Source organism: Stigmatopora nigra, chromosome 14 (genome assembly GCF_051989575.1).
Source record: "Stigmatopora nigra isolate UIUO_SnigA chromosome 14, RoL_Snig_1.1, whole genome shotgun sequence".
Lineage (NCBI taxonomy): Eukaryota > Metazoa > Chordata > Actinopteri > Syngnathiformes > Syngnathidae > Stigmatopora > Stigmatopora nigra.
This window is the reverse complement of record NC_135521.1, coordinates 4416660-4436344: the sequence shown is the minus strand read 5'-3', so window position 1 is coordinate 4436344 and position 19685 is coordinate 4416660. Positions and strand designations below refer to the sequence as shown.

Sequence of the window (19685 nt, the reverse complement as noted above, 5' to 3'; positions counted from 1 at the left end):
TGTTTATATTCTAAGTAAAAATTTTATTTTTCAAAATAAAAAAAATACTAAGTATTTATGGTTTAATTTTTTTTTTTTAATAAGTATTTTTAAGGAAAAAATGATTAAGTGTTTAATGAGCTTTTTTTGAAATTTTTTTTCTAAGTGTTTTGCTGATTATTTTTTTAAATTAAAAGCTAAAAAAAAATGGCTAAGTGTTTACATGGCTATTCTTTTGAAAATTATTCTAAGTGTTGCATTTAAAAAATGTATTTTTTTGTCTACAGGTGGAGAAGATCATCGATGAATGTTTCAATGTAATACAAACTAATATGTATGCAGGTGTATTTGTTTCAATAAAAATTTTAAACAAATGTACATTTCAAAAGTTTTATTTTTTCACAAATAAGGGCTGAGATAAAGTCCCAACTTCTTAATGGTCCTCTCCATGGACAAAAGTTTTCTTGGCACTGGATGGTATTCTGAAAAAAAAAAAAAAAGAGTTAAGGCTTATTGGACCAAGTAGAACATTAAAAATAAATATAACTAAATAAGTCAAAAAAATAAAACAAGTGTTACCAACAGTATAAATGTATGCTTTCATCCCACTACAAAAGGCAACATTTATGCCACAGTATGAGGGGGGAGAAAAAAAAGGAAATTTGACATACCCCTCTGATGACTTGGCTTTTTGTCCACTGCTGAGGTAGTCCTCAAGAGCCCCTATTCAGTCTATTTTCCATGTCCTCCAACACACCCAAATCAAATAGTCAAGCTCCTGGACAGCTTGTTGATCATTTGATTCAAATGTGGTGGGAGGTATGGAAAACAGACTGGATAGTGGCCCCCAAGATGTTGGTGTCAAAGGCTATGCCACATTCCAAAGTCATCTTTCTTTAGCGTTGATTTGGCAAACTTGGGTTGATCCTGAAAAGACACAAAATGAGTAGGTTTAGTACACATTACATGAAAATAAATAAACCTGAAACACTTCTTTGGTCCCCTCTTCCACTGTGTCCATGGCTTTAAACCTCTACAAAATACAGCATGATTTTGTAATTGCTTATTTAACCAATTGGATGCACAAATGACTCATTTCATCCTGGATGAGTTTTCGGTCAATCATTTCAAATCCATTCATTACAAAAAAAAAATATCCCAAAAAGTCAATTGATTCCATTGATTTTCTTAACTTAAGTCAAAAATGACCCCTGCAATATTGTTGACTGAATGTTTCAACCGCATTCAAAACTAAAAAATGAAAAAGGTCCAAGCGCTAGATCTTCCTTTAAGTGAATGGAAAATGTCTATATTCTATAAAAGTGTACTGTATATTCCTTAAACCTCCACTGATTACCTAGTTTGGGTGAGAGTTATCCTCATGTTCTTGCTATTAAAAAATCAACACCACTAGGTGTATTCTCATTCAAAATTTGAATGTATCCTAAAAAATAAAAGAAAAAAAAACAAGCTAATAGAGCAAAGCCTTGAATAATGAACGCTGACATTTAATTATTACGCAGAAAGAGAAATTAAACAGTTTTTTTTTTTTTAAATACTCACTTTGCTGACAAACAGCCCGCTATGGCGTCGCCAAGCTGCTCCTTCTTGGACAAATTCTTGATGTTTCCAAGCAGTCTGTGCTCGTTGAGGAACTGAAACACACAATAGAATGATTTCTTTTAAAAACATAAAGAACTACAGCTATAGCTGTAGCCAATTTGTTTGCAAACATTTTAATGTCTGCGTCCACGTTGGAAAAACATCATGCCATCGAAGCACGCTACCGTCAAAAAGCACTCTTAAAATGAGAACTGGGACCTCGAAATCCCCAGATGACAACGTACCAAATGCACCGGATTGTCCTGTGAGAACTTTATCAGGTCTATCTTCGGTAAATCGTCACTTTTGAGTGGCTCTGCAGCAATCGCCAATCTTGACTAATCTGCCATTTTGAAGACTGAAGGCGGGTCACATGACCCAGGTCAGAGTTCAAGGGCCGAGAACTCTGACCTGTGTCAGGAAGTTAAAAGCAGGAAGAAAAACAGATTGCGTCCTCTAGTGGCTCAATGTCTTTTTAAAGGCCTTAAAAATACAAGGAAAAAAGCCTCATTATACTACAGGGTGTTCCAAAATGTTTAGTAGGCAGAATAATTTTGACTATGCATTGTATAGTAAGGCTTTTTATGTCAAATAAAAAAGACCATATATATATATATATCTATCTATATATATATATATATATATATATATATATATATATATATATATATATATATATATATATATATATATATATATATATATATATATATATATATATATATATATATATATATATATATATATATATATATATATATATATATATATATATATATATATATATATATATATATATATATATATATATATATATATATATATATATATATATATATATACACACATGTATAAAGTGTTCTAATTAGATTAGATTGATGCCAAAATACCACAACAAGGAAGAGTCATTGGCCCAAATACCTCAATGGACTCAGCCATGTTGCTGTGGTGATAACGAGTACACAGTGTCATGTGTTTATGGACACATTCAAGCACTACAGAGTAGAGGATTGTATTTAGCCACCCAAATGACATACTATTACGTCTTTGTACATTCAAAGGCTGTCTCACATTAATCTCCACTTTAATTCGGTAGACGCCCGGGAGGCATTCCACATTAAAAAAAAAAAAAAAACAGTAACAAGAGAGCCCAATCTTTTCTGATTAGAGCTTTAATGTTTTAAAAGTATAAACTGACTCTTAATACAGATGACATTGACAGACAAAAAGACAAAAAGAAATCTTTCTAGCAGCTTGACAAATTAGTTTCAGATTTAGTAACATTAAGCCTACTGGTCTCATTGTTCTACGGTCATAATAATAAAAAAAGAAGGAGCTTACAAGCAGGTAGCAATATAAACAAACACTTCTTAAGAGAGGCAATCATGGTTTTAATTTGTAGTGACCTCTCTGGAGGTTATCGGGCCACTACAACTCATCAAAGGACGGATAGCAATTAGAAAAGATCACCCATAAAAAGCTGTGAAAAAGTAACCGTTGTTCAAATAAGAAGAAACAACAAACGCCCGCAAAAGGCCCGTAAAACGTGGAGCGAACGGCCACTCGTTGCTCGCGTTACAAAAAGCATTTGGCCAACATTTAGTTTTCAGATTGCGGCTTTTGCTGGCAGTGAATGAGGTGTTTCTGTCTTGATTTTTGCAAGTAATGGCTCAGTTTTCTAACTATTAAATGGAGACTTGAATCTCCTGCTGGACACGCTGTTGGTATACTAGTTTGTGAAATAAACATGGCAAAAGAATGAGGTCAGAAAAGTAGGAAGAAATGGCACATTAACAAAGAATACAAAAAAAATGTATTGCATTGAAAGCCATATATTACACACATGTATTAGCGATTTTGAAATGTGGTTCCTATGAGGGTCACCAAAAAACAAAAACAAAAACAATTTCCTTTGCCTATTTCTATACATTCATCTCACATGATTGTTTTGTTAGATACAGTGCAACTTTTAAAGACAATCTTTTTTATAGTGTTTACTTTCTTTCTAAAGTCAGTTCACACACAACAAACAACATAAAACCTGTAGTCGATGCACAAGTCATACTTTCACTTTTCTCTCTGCCGTACAAGTAGAAAAAGTTAAACATTAATAAAAAATAATAATAATAATACAAAATGTAACCTTACCAGTGGTGCCTTGAGATATTAATGACTCAATTCAGGATACCATCATTCCAACTTTTCACCTCCGCACATGTCAGTTAATAAATTTATAGACTGTAAATATGATTATAAGCAAAAAAAATAAGCCTCAGTGTCACTACATTAAATGTACAAAAATTTTGCAGTCTCCATCCACATCCCAAAAATGTGGAATATACTGATTGGAAGCCTCCAAATTGTTCTAAAAGTGTGTTAACAGACAGTTGTTTGTCTCATTGTGAACTGGGATAAGCTCCAGCACCCCCACAACCCTGGTGAGAATAAGCGGAAAAAAACAAATACCAAAGCCGATTTGAAATACAGTCATTTTCAATCATTTCTAATTGTACCTCAGGGCACCACGGTGTTTAGTAAAATTATATATATATTTTTTAATGAGGCCTAATAGCGTTTAATAATGTACAGTGAAGAGATAAAGTGTTTGCACAGTGACACGTGTTGTTTAATCGCAGAAAATGTATGCGGCAAATAATGAAACCTCGTCATCAGGAATATTTGCACGATAAAATGACTTGGGTAGAACGGTGGTTAGTGGTTAGCACAACTGCTTTGCAATTCTGAGATTGAGGGATTGATCCCAGACTTGTGTGGAGTTTGCCTCAAACATAATCTCCAAGTTTTCACCAATTTCATTATACAATAAAGGCTTTTGATTGATTGATCAAGGTTACAGTTATTGCGCATGACATCACACAATGAGGATTTGATGCGAAAGTTTCCATTTTTTGCTAAATCAACAGTGTACTAAACACAAAAATACTAGCAAATAGTCAAGTAACAGATTAGTATTAAAAAAAAAAAAAGTCAAACAAAACAAAAAAGAAAGCTTAACTGGTAAAGAGAAGGCAAAATGTTGGATGAACTGGTACAAAGTGAACCTGAGTTTTGAAAAATTGATTTTTCGGTTCAGACCGGTCTGAAAAAAAGGTAGATCTGTGTTTTGAATTGAGGTTGTCGCTATGAGTCAAGTGTCTTTCATGTAGTGTCATATGAAGAAAAAAGGAGAAAAAAAAAGATATATAACAAATAAGGAGAAAGAAAAAACAAGAAAAAAAGACAAATATTGTAACAAAAACAAAAACTATTCACAGCAACATTGATCAAAATTAAATATTCTGTTACAGACTAACTTACAGTAAATCAGTGAATACTAGTCAATAATTGGTGATTGATTAAATATCGGTTAAACTTGGGTTATGTGGCTATTGAGAAAAAAAAAACTTAAGCAGCTTATACTTTAGAATTTGACCTACTAATCCATATTTCATCAGATTACCTTAAAATAACGCAACACTATTTGTAGGCCTGTATTATATACATTCCTGTTGCTAAGCAGATGATTAACGGCGCATTCCACAAGGTTGGATGTTCAATTTTCTTACTGCCAACACTGGAATTCTACTCAAACTAAAAAGTCCAAGTCAGGAAAAAAAGTTATCTACACTAACAAAGTGGCTTCCACAATTAAATATAATGTACTAGAATTGAATAAATATGTATTAGGTATAACGTCACACGCTAGTAATGCGATGTTGTACTCAACTCGGTGAAGTTCGGCATTTTGCCGCATGACGTTAATTGTCAATTTTTTTTTTAAAAAAGCTCATAAAATATGATCATTTTCTATTATATGTTGGTTTGATTTTGACTTTGAAAATAAATTCATCTAGAATCCAAACTTCAGTCTCATTTAAGGTCCAGAATATGTATATTTTTACTCATGAGTTGTATTAAAAGATGTGTTTGAGATTAAATTAATCTGAAAATGTGTACAAAAAGATAATTGCAGATGTGAGAGGATTATTAAATAAGAAAAAAGAAGGCAGTTTAAATCTCTCCTACTTGATTGACCCAGTTTAAAATTCTTTGTTGACATAAATGCATGGTGAAATCTTAAAAAGGATACATTTTCCCCACAAGGGAAAAGTTCAAAAATGCCTTTTTAAATGTAGAAAATCTCCTCATTAAAATGACTCTACCTTAATATGGTAATATACAGTGTCAGACATGGAAAAAAATGGTAGGAATCATTCAAAGTATTGAAACGTGGATGGCGTATATTTAAAGCATTGCCCTGCATTTGATTGACCTACTTTTGTGTTCCATCAAACATTTGCGCCTTTTAATGCAAAATAACAACATGTTCTTGTGTTTATGTGTGAAAAGCTTCCTCAGTTGCATTTGGGTCTTCTGCGGACCTGGCTGGTAAACTATAGTTAATTTTGAAAGTATACATTTATAGTTAAATGAGGATGATTTTGATTTTTTTCCCTCTTAGACATAATATTTTCCTGAGAGCTGTCTCAGTGTAAAGATTGAGAAGAATAGAGACAGAAAATATGAGGAGAAAATCATCAAGAATAGATGATCAAGCAACTTTTCCCTCGAAAATAGCTCATTAAATGCTTGTTATCAATTACAAAATTGACCTTTTGCTTGCCTGGCATATGTTCATTGAACATCTTATTGTTCCATCATTGATTATTTCTTTTCTGTGGTGGGATTTAAATTGAAGCATATACTTGAAACAATATGGTTCCTTCACTTTAAAAGGAAAAAGGGAAAAAACTGTTACTCTTAAGTACATTGTTGTTCTTTTTTAAGTGACATAGTCTCCATTCGGACTTATTAATTAGTGCTAGCTAGGTTTTTTTCATTTTTTTTTTTTAAACGGGATAAATACATTGAAACGGCCACAGTTTTCCTACCAAATGTTCCATCCAATCAAACAGCATTTTTTTTTCATTTAACTGTCAAGCAGTGAACCTTTTTACCATCTCCATCTTCAAAAGTGGATGACATGCTTCATTTTTCCTAGCAAGGTCAAAAAGGTCAGGCAAACGGGAGAGTCGCCTTAGGGGAGGAGCAATCTAGGATGCCAAAAGGTCCTTTTGAGAGAACAAACAGGAATCATGTCCACCCGTCACAAATGTATGTGAAAGTATGAATTTACTACCATCCTCGTAGGTCAAATATGCGTCTCGGCATCAGAGTAGCCGGGAAGCGTGTCTCCGTTGGAGCAGCTCTTGGCGGTCAGTTGATCACTGGGTAACATGCGTGCGATCGTCTCTTCGGGCGCCGCCGTCCGGCCGCGTTCCGATCGCCACTGGATCAGCGGTACGCAGAAAAGCACCGCCCCTCCAATTATGGGAGAAACGCCAGCTGCGGAGAAGGCCATTGTGTAATCTCCGAAGTAGTCGTGAAGCAGACCTGAGAGGAGAAGAAAGGAAAACTTTGCTTAGGGAATTCCTGCTAAATTAGATTGCCAATGGTTAGAAAAGAACAGAGTGGATTTTTTTCTTTTATTTTATTTTTTTACCATAGCTGCTTCCAGTAAATCTTTTTTTATGTTCTGCAAAGTTAATCTAACCTGTCTAAGGGCTTCAAAGCATGTCATGCCGGCTAAACGTGACTTAAATCATATTAGCAGTGGGTGTGTGCATGAGCCAATCATATTTTGAGTTCACCTGACTGGGGTTTTTTTTTCCGGATTCAAACTGGTTAGTCTAAGAGAAATATTTTACAGACATTTTTTTTAAATAGCAGCATAAAAGAAACCAATGTTAAATAATACATCCATCATTATGAAGTAGAGTTGTGTTATAATGTTAGAAAACGTTAGCGGAGTGGCTTGTGTTTATATTAATGTCAAATCTATATTTCAGGGAATAAAACATGTATATTTTTAATAACAAAATGACTATTTTAATCATTGTCATACTTTGAATTTCTTAGGGGTGGTAATTAGTGTAATTAGTTTACAATCCTGTATTCCCCAAAAATTTCTGCACACATAAATGCCTAAAATGCCTTTCCTATTTCTGCATCCGCACCCTCTTGCTACTGTAACAACGACATTTCCCGAATACGGCATGAATAAAGTTATCCAATCCAATAAATGGCAATTCATTAAATTAACCTAAAATCCATTTTGAAATAAGCCCAAGTTTAGTGCAGCATTTTCCATTCGGGGAAGAAAAAACTCTCTTTTATTGTGACTATAAACACTTATAAACTTTAGTGTTGTACATTCCATACGCAAGTTGCGAGAACGCTTCAAAGCCTGCTCTGTTTAAAATATGAAGGCTTAGACTGAAAATTGGTCATAATATAGAGCAAAAATGAATCAATAAATGAATACCTCTGTGCTCAAATTAGTGTGCCGTTCTTGTCTTAAATAGATTAAACATTTGCTTAGCAGACATGTGAGTTGCAGAACGAGTTGAACATGGACATTTTTTAGCCTTGAGATAGCCCAAGCCCACTCATTCTGTTTCCAACTACACAAATCCACACACACACGCACATTTTAATCTTTTAGCTGGCTAATAACCAGAAGCTCAACCTTTAACAGCTCAACAGTGCAGATTTTTTTTTTTAAAAGCGGTTTCAAAGCTCGTCCCCTTACCTGCGATGGGTGGACCTGCAGTCATGGGAATAGACATGAGACCTAGGAGGTATCCAATGGCTTGTGACGCCTGCATGGGCCCGACCAGCTCAAAAGCTATGGGAGCCATCATGGTGAGGAAGCATCCGTCACACAGTCCCAAAAATACACAAATGACCACAAGCTCCTCGAAGAGAGAACACTGAGGGATCAATATGGACATGATGCCCAGGGCTATAAAGGAGACCACCTAGAAAAGACAACAACAACAACAAAAAACGTTTACATTTTTCCATTTTGTGCCATTATGTCGACATATTTTTACTATGTTTAAGTACTATGTTGGTGGACTGGTCCAAATTTTTAATCCATTAATAAGAGGCAGATGGAATTTTTAATCAACAATCCAGCCAGGAAAATAAATGTGTCATTTTTTTTTGTTTTCAGATAGGGTCGTTTTACATGTTTTTTTATGCATTTAAATAAGTAGTATTGACACTTGGGAAGAGGAGAGAGAGTGAAAGCCATATGGTGTGTCTATTTTTGTAGCTGGCAAGTGTTTAAATGGCTACCTGCATTCCGTAAAGGGCAAAAAAATAAAAATTCTCTTAAAATAGACATTGAATTTCAATGTATTAGCAAATACAGAAAGCGTAGCTATGTTTGGATGTTGTGTTTCAATAATTATGTACTTGATAAAGTGCAAGTTTGCACCAGGCTACATTTGTTATTTATTTATTTGATTTTTTTTAATGTACTTGGATGTCATGGCCACTAAATTGGGTAGAAATTGAAAAGAAGCCTCTTAGTAGGAACAACGAGAAAAGCATATTTTAAGGACACGGACAAAGCCATGTCATTTGAAACGTTACACGAGTACGCGGGGGGAGACGTGGCGCTTCACCTTATTCTACTGGACTCAACTGTGTTTGTATCTTTTCTACTCGCTTGGAATTGAATCACCTCCGGAAATATCCAGCAGTTTTTCCATTAGAAAACTCTTGTATTAGTACAAATCCAAATTCATCTCAAGCCAGACTATTTCAACTTCTACTGAATGAACTTTGCTTGGGTGTACTAATATGCCTTTGCCCAGGACTTGCTTCAATAACAAACACGTTCGAATGCGGTTAATAGTTTATTTGAAGTTAGCCATTATATGTGGAGGTTTTTGTCCTGGCTTTTATTTAAAAAAGTACACCGCACCGTGTTCCACGGAACTTCAAAATGTAATTACATATTTCCTGGGAAATGTATGAAGATGAGGCTATATCAGGACAAAAGTTAAATAAAAAAAGGAACCTACCTACATTTGTAACTCACACAAAACAGTTACACAGTTTAAATAAGCACCATTTTTTAAAATTGTATCATATCTTGGCTGGCCAGATTTCTGTATTGTATTAAAAACATAACTATGTCAGATGTTTATGGATATTCTCATTTATTAGGCTCGTTTCATTCGGTGGGATTCGACAAGAATAAAATTTAAAATGAGTTTTAGGGGAAAATTGTTCCAGAATAATACAAATGTACTTACTTTTAAAGTGAAATACAACTGAATTGTACTGCGGACAGCGAACGGCATCCCTTATAAAACTATTCCCCATAAAGTTTTATACATCAATTATAATATATACGTACATAATGGCCAAACTGCATAGTTGAAACTTGAGAATATGCTATATTTACCTTGTGTTGTTCCGCAAAATAAAATATAAATAGATGCCATAGAGTCAATGCACTTAGTTTGGACAAGTGAGCAATCGGTGAGGGTTTAAATTTCAAGTCAAAGGTCACTATCTTGAAACTCTTTTCTAACCTGCATGTAGATTTTCTTCAGGCCCGGAATGAGGTCGCCGACCTTTCCGAACGTGAGACGCCCCACACCCGATGATGCTCCGATACACACCAGGAGTATCCATTCCTTCTTAGTCTCATTGAACTGCTCGTTGACAAAGTTCATCTGTGGCGAAAAAATATAGAAAAACAATTTTCATATATTTTGTGCCACAAAATAGTCAACAAAGTCACATTTCCTGCAAAAAAAAACGCCCATTTTTGAAAAAGCACTGCAAGGATATATGAATGTTTAAGTTAGAAGGGAGAGCCCCCTTCCCCCAACCAATCCCTTAAAAAAACATGTCAAACACAAAACCCTCTCATGTTTTTGTGTACAACTTTGACTATTTTCACTGCTTTGAACATAAATGAACATATTTTCGGAAACAGAGGGGCTATTCAAGAAAGGTTTCCTGAAGCGCTTCAAGCATTACAAAGGCCGGGGCTGTGTTTACATCTGTGGAGGGGCCTGAGACAACAGATCTGGCAGGGGGAGGCCGACCGAGGCTAGAACATCCGACAACTGGATCAACTAGTAGTCTCAAATTTGTAGCTCTGAACAGCAGTTTTTACACAAAACATTCTCCTGTTAATTGCTTTTATAAACCCAAATAGGTAGCATGCTTGACTTTCTACAAAAAAATATATATATACACTAAAGGGTAAAAATATTCTAAATATTTTTGACCTCCTGAAAAAAAATAAAAAATTTGAATATCAAATTAGTGCTATTAAATGAGGCAATATTCAGACAATAATTTGCTACTTTGTTAAGCAGTTTTACCCAGGCAATATTAATGATTTTGCTGAAATGTTGACATTTTCTGACTGACCAAATATGAATTCTAAGTGTTATATTCTGGGCAGACCGGTGGATGAGTGGTTAGTGCGTCGGCCTCACAGTGGGGGACCTGGGTTCAAAACCAGGTTGGTCCACCTGTGTGGACTTTGTATGTTCGCTTACGTGGGTTTTCTCCGAGCATCCCGGTTTCCTCCCACATTCCGAAGACATACATTTACACTCACGATTGGACACTTTAAATTGCGCCTAGCTATGATTGATTGGCTGTCCATCTTCTTGTGCCCTGCCACCAATTCAGGGTGTCCCCCCCACCTCAGCTGGGATAGGATCCCGCCACCCCCCACGACCCTAGTGAGGATAAAGCGGTTCATAAAATGAAATGAGATGAGAAGTATTCTATTCTTGGATTTTCTGATCCCATTAAAAAAGTGCAATTTCTTTTCCTTTTTTTATATCAGTGTTATTCTTTACTGGAGATTATGTTCCTGCTTACAGGACAATGAAAACAAAATAAATAGTCTTTGACCTATATTGATGTTAATTTTTTTTAAATTTGCCTCTTAATTTTACTTTGAAATCTTATTGTCGAACCGTTATGGCTGTAAAAAAAAATATCAATGTCAATCAAATGGCTGCACGTATAGAAGCAAAGGCGTAATATTCTTACCAGATGGACATAAGGCACAAAGTATCCGAGTACAGCCGTAGCAACTCCAAACGCCCACACGCGGTAAGTGAGGATGCGAAAGACTCGCAGGTTGAAGTATTTTCTGACCCCCTCCAGCACCTTATTCCACCAGTTCCCATTCTGCGGAGTCACCGGCGCCTGGGATTGAGACTGGGCCGGCGAGCGAGGTCCGGCGGGGAGCAGCGGCTTGAACGTGAGCGCCAGCAAGGCTTGCACCAGCATGAAGATGCTGAGGATCTGGAAGGTTCTGCTTAGTCCCAGGGGCTCCGCAACTTTTTTCAGCAAAACCGGCAGACCCACGGAGAAGAGGCTGGCGCCTGCCGTCACCACGCCGTTGGCCAGGCCCAGGCGTTGGCGAAAGTAGTGGCCGAGGATGACCAGAGAGGGTTGGAAAGCGAAGGAGGAGCCGCAGCCAAACAGTATGCCGTAAGTGAAATAGCGGAGACTCAAAGAGCTTAAATAGAAAGAAAAGAAAAAGAGCATAACAGATTATTAGATGGCACACAGTGACTTCACAAATGAGTTTCTTCATTGGAGACTATTTTGATGTAGAAATGTAATAGAACATTATTGCAGGTTTCTTAATTTATGAAAATGGTTTACAATGAGATTGTGTTTTTTTTTCCAGTAATGGGCATGAATACATTTAAATAAATAACATTTAAAATGTTATTAATGTAAAGATTACTATATATACTTTGACTTTAAAAATATAGCCCTATGAGTGAAAGCTATAAGGTAGACAAATTTGTATTTACGGTGCCTGAAATGAAAATTACATGGAATGCTTTCATAATCTGACAACTTTATTTTACATTATGAATATGAGAAATGTGTGGAATTTGGCATGAAATGCATTAAAAAAAATGCACACAATGTGTGATAGTTGAGAACCAGGCACCATAGCATCACTCAGTTGGTTTGAGCAAAATACTCAAGTTAGCACTAAACATTTAAATAATGATTACAGGTACAAAATTGTTACTTCTCCCTTTGATTTGTCACACTGTCGTTATTTTTATACATTTTAATATAAATGATTCTGGCTTTTGCCCAAAGTCAGCTGGGATAGGCTCCAGCGAGGGTGCGTGGTATGGATGATGAATATTAATGATATGTTTGCAAGCCAATGTTTAATATTTTCTTAGTTAATTTACTTGATTTGCATTGAAAAGTGCAATCTAATTTGCTTTTTAGCTAGACTCTGATAGAAGCATTTTGGATAGACCTTTATGATCATTTTCAGCATGCATAGTTAATGAAAATGAGAACAAAAACTACAATTTATGACATACAAAACTTTTCTGTTTGGAGTTTTTTTGGGGTCATACTTCAAGCACTATATAAAAAAAATCAAATTCTTCCTATACAGGATGCATTCAAATGTATTTCAGCAAAAAAATAATAATAATAATAAAGAACAGCCACTGTTCAGCTGCCTTGCTTGAATAAATTGTGATCAAGTAGAGCTTACTTTGCAAAAGATGTACTCAGCAATCCGACAAAGGCCAGGAGCGCCCCGCTGACGGCGGTTTTCCGACACCCAAAGTGGTCGGTAAACATGCTGACCACCGGCGAACAGAAGAAAATCATCCCCATGGCAAGAGCTCCGACCCAAGCTAGAAACAAAACAGCCGAATATGTCCAAGGTTAATATCACCTCAGCCAAATCAAGGCAAAAACAGGCCAAAAGGTCCATATTTTTCAATCACATTTCCTAATAGGACAAATTGAGACAATGATATATACTTCTAGCTTTATCCCACATCAAAATCTTTTTGGCATGAATGTGTCCCGCGAACCGAGTTGGAAAGCCCTCCGTAATTGCTCCTTTTAAGCAACGAGTGTGTCCTTTGTTGGCATATGATGAATGCATGTCATTTATATTCAGCTTTCTTTACACTGAATCGACATTCGCTTCGCCCTGACACTGCTATGGGGCTTCTTTATTTTTGTTTTAGTTTTCCCAAGTTCCAGTTCCATATTGTATAGTTGCGAGGCGCCAAAGCATGTGATACAGAGCCCACTTTTCACTCTCTCTTCGCTCCAATTTGTCCCTGAATGAGTTGAATCAAGTGTACTTGCACAAAAAGTTTGCAACTGAAAGACAGAAAAGGAGCGTGAGAGAGAGAGGTTTCTTTTTGACACTTATTTAGAGTTATTTCAATGAATCTAAGTGTTCCCACAAGAATTTCTACAACAGTAAAAGAACTGAATTATTTTACAATTTAAATTGAATTCTTCTGAAATCATTTTATACACGAGCATGATTTACATTCTATTTTTTTTTCACTTTGACCTCCAACAGTTTGTTATCTAGTGTTTTTTACGCTAGTTTAACACAAAAAAAACTGTTAGTATTTTATATTAAAAGGCTCTGTTGTTCACTATTTCAGTATTATTTTAATGTTTACTTTTGTGTAACTTGTACTCCAGGGTGACTAATTATGGATATTTCCGCTTATATAGTGCACTCTTAAGCTTGTAGGACTCATACTCAGGTGCGACTTGTGGTCCAAAAAATAGTCCAGTTGCAACCGGTTCCTCCGGTAAGTTGTCAAAAGTAATTCATGGTTGCTGCTGTCTCAATTTAAATGAGATATGTGCAGTCCCCTCTTTGAAGCACAGCCATGAAACAAATGGAGAAGTGGCCTCAAAAGTATTGAAATGCTAATTTTACAGGTGCTGCTAAATAATTTTGATTTTTTTTTTATTAAATACATGAAATACGTTTAAAAATAAGTGCACATTTCACATTTTTTGAACTGCTTTATCCTCACTTGGGTCGCGGGGGTGCTGGAGCCTTTCCAGACTTCAGGCCCGAGGCGGGGAAAACACCCTGAATTGGTGGTCAGCCAATCGCAGGGCACAATGACATAAACAACCAATCACTCTTAGCTAAGGGCAATTTAGAGTGTCCAATCAGCCTACCATGAATGTCTTTTGAATGTGAAACCAGAATACCCGGAGAAAACCCACAAAGGCCCGGGGTGAACATGTAAACTCCACAAAGCTTTGAACCCAGGTCCCCCATTGTGAAGCTGACGTGCTAACCAGCTGAGAACCTAAAAAAAAAAATAACCTCCCTCATCAGAGCTCACAAATGAATTTGAAAAACCCGAGACCCCCCCCCCCCTTTCAGTGTTGTATTAGACAGAGCAGAGTGCAGCTGAGTACACATCTTGGCGTTGCAGGGTTTTTGTATTTGTTGGCACAATAGGAATGAAACCTCAACATGCCATTGTTGAGTTCCTGAGACAAATGGAGACCACCTGCGCCTAATTTAAAAGCCCACTGGCTGCAACGGTTTAACACAGTGGGCTTGGAAGCCAAATCATCTGAAGTTCCTATGTTTGGAATTCAAGTAAAGGTTTTTTTGGGGGAACATGTGCCTGTAAAAATTTTAAAAAAACACTCAGTCGATTTAACAAATATTACGAGAGCTCTGTTTGACCAAACAAGAACGTTGGTCGGGTCCGCCGTGCCTACATTACAGCAAATATTCACAAAGATAGCATTTAGCAAATGTCAACACATTGCATGCGACCTCAGCCTACTCCACGGGACCCTGGTTCATTGAGCAGCAAAAGGATAAACTGAAGTACTGGCTTTTTTTCGGGGGTCTGGGGGGATTGGTTTCCCCAAAAGAAGGCACTCGTCATAGATTATTCCGAGAATGACAAGAAGTAAAACATAAACTACATTCCCATTAAAATACACCATGTCCAGGTTATTTTTGAAATTTTATTTCCTTCGTTTGCAAAAGGATTTATTTTAGTTTTTTTAATAAACTGCACAAAATGATGATTTTCTGACATCAAGTTCTTCAGATAGTAATTAAATAAACTCACAATGTAGAAAGAGAAAAATGTGTGGAAAACATCCCTGGTGGGCTCAGGCCTTCCTGTGTGGGGTTTACGTGGGTTTTCTAAGGATACTGTTTTCCTCCCACATTCCAAAAACATGCTTGATAGGCTAATTGAACAATCCAAAATGAGTGTTTTAGTCCCCGTGCTTTGTAATTAGCCATATAGGATGAACCCCACTTACTGCTATTCGCTGACTAGGAAAGGCTCCGACACCCCTGCGATTCTCGTGAGGAAAAGCGATTCGGAAATGAATTAAATGTGTACAAACATAACACAAAACCATTCATAGCAGTGAGGCAGGATATGAAAAGGGGAATGCACAATGGATCAAAAGCAATGGAAACTCTTCTTTTGTAATGAAGTTTTAACGGTTTTGTTTTGTTCAAAAACAGGCTGTTTTGTTCTTTCGACTATTGTTGGACTGATCTTAATCCTTTTTAAATTCTGCCCAACTAATAATTACGTAAGGGGAATTCAGGAAATGAAAGACAAAATGTACTGCCCCATTTTCCAAGCCAGATTAGAAGGAATCTTTCATCTTGACCTCACGGGAGAGTCCAGAAACCATACAGTATGTTTAAAAAACGCCTCCTGGACTTTTTAGGATATAACAGAGATATCGTGAAATACATCAAGCTGATAAAACATCTGCACACCCCTGTTTATGTTCCTCCACATAACTGCTTTCACCGTTGATAGCGGAGGGTTGACATTGTTCCGAAGCTTAATTCTTTTCCAAAAGCACGACCTTAACGTTTACTCGTGACTGGTGATTCCAGCTTGGAATGAATTTGAGGCGTAAAGACTGAAAATGTGGTGTTGGGAACTTGGTTTACACATTCCTGTGTTCCTTGAAAGCAACAGGGGGAAGATGGGATACTATGAGAAACTTTGTCAACATTGGTGATAGCCTGTTATGTAAACAAAACAAAAAAATATGCAGGTAAACAAAAGTAGCAAACAATGGTCTGATTCCGCTGGAGTTGAGCTTTTTGAAAAGCGCCTCTCCAATGAGGTCAATTCCTGGAAATCTAATATCCCAAACGGTCACATCCTGCCAATATTTTTTCCGCCTGGTACCTTCAGGCAACAACATAAAAAAAAAGTTAAAAGAAATGCCAAATAATGAACATAACCAGTGGAAAATGAATACACCACCAGATTTTGCACTGAGGACTTTACACAAAACGCAACCCCAAAATCCCCAAAACATTTTAAAAGACTAACTACAAGTTTTCTCTCGTCGCCGTGAAGTATCGAGTCAAACTCTGACTTAAAACTAGACAGTTCATGTTTTTTTCTAACATTCCTTGTGAAATTCCATCAAAAATACACCATGTATTATGATAAGACCAATAAATAACTAATAAGGCAGAACATTTAAGGGAAAATTGAGATGTTGCCAAGGGTTAAAAAAAAGCCCAGTTGAATGTGTGGTCTTGCCACGGGTCTAGATGGACAACCAGCGCGTCTAAAAATGTTCCCGCAGCATTTGTGTCATTCGGTATGAGAGGAAAAAGACCGATTTGAGGCAGGATGACTCAAGCGGGGCTTCATCACCACACATGCCTGCTCACAAAGGCCTTAACATCTGGTCTTACCTGGTTTCAAACAAACATCACAGAGGGTGAACTACTTTTCTACTCATAAAAAAATGGTCTCTATGGCGACCGTGTGCTATTGAAGGCTGGAAAAGCTTAAGTAGAAGTAAATGGTTTCGGATTGAAATGTTTTCTAACAGTACTGAAACTTTCCCACTATGTTATACGGTATTTGATTTTGAATGGAAGAAAATAGTATTATTCAACCCACTGACTGTTGAGGCAGAATTGATATAGCAAATGTTCTAATTCAGGGGTGTCAAACTATAATTTGCTTTGCAGGCCAACTAGATCTCATGTGGACCATAACCAGTTTAGTTTTGGCCCCAAGAGTGAACTTATGGATGGTGCTAGATGTCCAAAAAAAAGAAGATCCCCAGCATATTAGACAATTATTACTTAATAGATTATAACAAGGTTTTTTTTTTCATTTTTTAGTAGTAGGGTAAGATTGAAAACGTTAATATTTATTCCTGTGACGGGCCGATACTGTAGGTAAAGTCGTTAACTGCAATCATAACCAGATTTCAAATTTCTACTAAAACTAAAGCAAATGAATTAGGAGAAAAGCCTCATGTACTAGCCCACCATTCCTGACAGACGCTCTTGAGATGCAAAACGACCCACATCCGAAGACAGTGATTTCATGTAGACTGGACGTATAGTAAGTAATCCTACTTACCCACTTTGAACTGAGAAGTCTTGTCCTCGGGGTCCGCGTGCTCCCTCACCAGCATCATATGCAGGATGCCAAAGGAGTTCTGAATCCCGAAGATGGAGCCGTTGCACCAGGTGGCTGCCAAAACCACCAGCCATCCAAAACCACCATCGGGCGGAACAAATCCTCCGTGCTTCTTCTCCGCCGTGTCAGGTTCAAGAGTCGGAGCTGCAAACGCCTTGTGCCCGCTGTCGATGAGTTGCACGGCGCTGTCCTCCTGGGCCACTTTGCACTCGTTCGCAGGTAAAGAGTCGTCCGCCTTCCGGCCCGAATCTGGGCCAGCATCGCTCCGTTCGTCGGGGGAACCCACGGCGGAGCAGCGGTCCGTCCCGGACACGCCGCTAGACGGCTGCGTCTGCGTGTCTAGCCCGTTCGTCCCCATGCTGTCTGCTCTAGCGTTAAGGTAACTGCGGGCTCTTGACGCACATAGTACATCAGATATAGGTCACTCACATGAGGGTGGATTGGAATAGCAGATTTGATTGGCTCCCTTTACACACACACACGCACACACAAATAAATAAATAAAAATTAGTGGCCAAAAATGCTCACTCACTACGCGCTGTTCGCAGTCTGCGCGTCAATAAATAAAGCCCAGAACCGAATATGGGCCATTGTGGCAGACTGGTTTGATGGATGTTTTGGTTATTTTAAAAAGGGGGAGTTTGAACAGATCGAGGATCGTTGTTTACTTTTGATGGTTTCCTCGATTCCCGAAGAAGACGCCGGACTACTAACCTGCGAGCACCTCGCCTCGGCCTGCAAGCGTCACTTGGTCCCCAACGACAACGCAACGACGGCTAGGCTGAAGGAAACTGTCTGAATAAAGTGGGTTTCATTCACGTGTGTCTATTCTACAGGCTGCTTCGTCCCGTCCGCACTTGGAATACTTGGACCAAACACAACGCTGCCGGTCGGGCTGTCATTCAACAACTAACGCACGCCCTCCTTTCCTGGTAGTGGTGGTGGGGGGGTCGATTCAAGCAGCAAAAGATGTCGATATTTGCCTCGATATTTAGACGCATTCCCTAGATCGGCCCTAGGATATTGATACTGGGGCTGCTCTTCTACCATATATGTATACACGTACTATCTGTATGTAATATGCACTCGAGCTGTCGTGATCACGTGACTTTTCGCGTTTTGCTCGCCTGCATTTGAATTCAATTCATTTATTTACAACATATATTTGTGTTTCTCTTGACGTTCAATTTTGCTTAGTTTGTCTCTTGCACCCATTAAAAGTGATTAAAAACACGAATTTTATCCAACAGATATTTTCTTTTTTTTCAGTACCTTCACATACATCTTAAGAAACTCAATAGTCTAATGATGATTTTTTTGGTGTATGTAAAATATCAGTACATATGACGTTCAAATTTGTCGATACCTCCCCTGTAATGCATTGTCATGGTATCGAATCGATACCGGTCTGATTGACTGACTTTCCCAACCAATGGCTGGGCTTCATACACGCGTGCGAAGCGATGATATACTACTTCGTCTCCTTTCGGATTTACGAACAAGCACGAGCGTGTCAAGGCGATTTCCGAACTCGCTCACCCGCATGGTTGCTCCTCCCACACGTTAGCTTCTCTGCTAGCAACCAAAGTAGCAACGCTGGTCACTAGATGGAGCAAATTTGCCAACACATTATTTGATCTCTTTGAGCTGAAAGTTGCTATTGTTGTTGTTGTTTTTAAAATTAAATCATCATAGCTGTCCCAACTTCCTCATACAATGTCCTCACTGTCATTTAATTGCTTATTATATATGTTAAATCACCCTCGCCTTCAACAAGTTCTTTTCAATTCTTAATAATAACTGCCCATGCGAGGGTTATAGTCGAGTAAAAACAAAGGTTAAAATGCTTATTTCTCTGTCGATAAAGAACTAGGTCAACTGAGCAATTCAAAAACAATGGACCCCCTCCTCCTCGCCCCATCTTTATGAACGGCTGGCTGGGTGGGAGAGTATAGTTGGCCTGCAGCAAAAACAATGACAAATGCTTCC

General features: G+C 37.6%; 1 protein-coding gene and 1 long non-coding RNA gene across 4 annotated transcripts; both read right to left on the bottom strand.

Annotated features, from left to right (window-relative positions):
• Positions 1–355: 355 nt before the first annotated feature.
• LOC144207454 (uncharacterized) lies at positions 356–1989 on the bottom strand. The gene is made up of 4 exons (XR_013328666.1): positions 1827–1989; positions 1543–1634; positions 651–906; positions 356–461 (listed from the first exon to the last, which is right to left on the bottom strand). It is a non-coding gene; the product is annotated as an uncharacterized LOC144207454 (long non-coding RNA).
• A 748-nt stretch (positions 1990–2737) lies between these two features.
• On the bottom strand, positions 2738–18753 carry slc16a2 (solute carrier family 16 member 2). 3 transcript variants are annotated; one of them, XM_077732947.1, is made up of 8 exons: positions 18411–18753; positions 17637–18162; positions 12959–13103; positions 11464–11938; positions 9975–10118; positions 8174–8402; positions 6722–6975; positions 2738–6653 (listed from the first exon to the last, which is right to left on the bottom strand). In XM_077732947.1, exons 2-7 carry the CDS (start codon positions 18052–18054, stop codon positions 6734–6736), a joined length of 1653 nt encoding a protein of 550 aa, XP_077589073.1. In that variant the 5' UTR covers positions 18055–18162; positions 18411–18753; the 3' UTR covers positions 2738–6653; positions 6722–6733. The 3 variants fall into 3 exon arrangements, with proteins under 3 accessions (XP_077589073.1, XP_077589071.1, XP_077589072.1); XM_077732945.1 differs by having other exon boundaries at positions 2738–6975; XM_077732946.1 differs by having other exon boundaries at positions 2738–6975; positions 17637–18753.
• Positions 18754–19685: the final 932 nt, after the last annotated feature.

What these genes read in the sequence shown, in the direction of transcription:
- slc16a2 (XM_077732946.1), bottom strand. Translation starts at nt 18,054, where the DNA reads ATGGGGACGAACGGGCTAGACACGCAGACGCAGCCGTCTAGCGGCGTG. An exon ending in GACTTCTCAGTTCAAAGTGG is followed by an intron (nt 13,104 to 17,636) that starts GTAAGTAGGATT and finishes TTTTGTTTCTAG; the next exon opens with CTTGGGTCGGAGCTCTTGCC. An exon ending in CTGAGTACATCTTTTGCAAA is followed by an intron (nt 11,939 to 12,958) that starts GTAAGCTCTACT and finishes TTTCTATTTAAG; the next exon opens with CTCTTTGAGTCTCCGCTATT.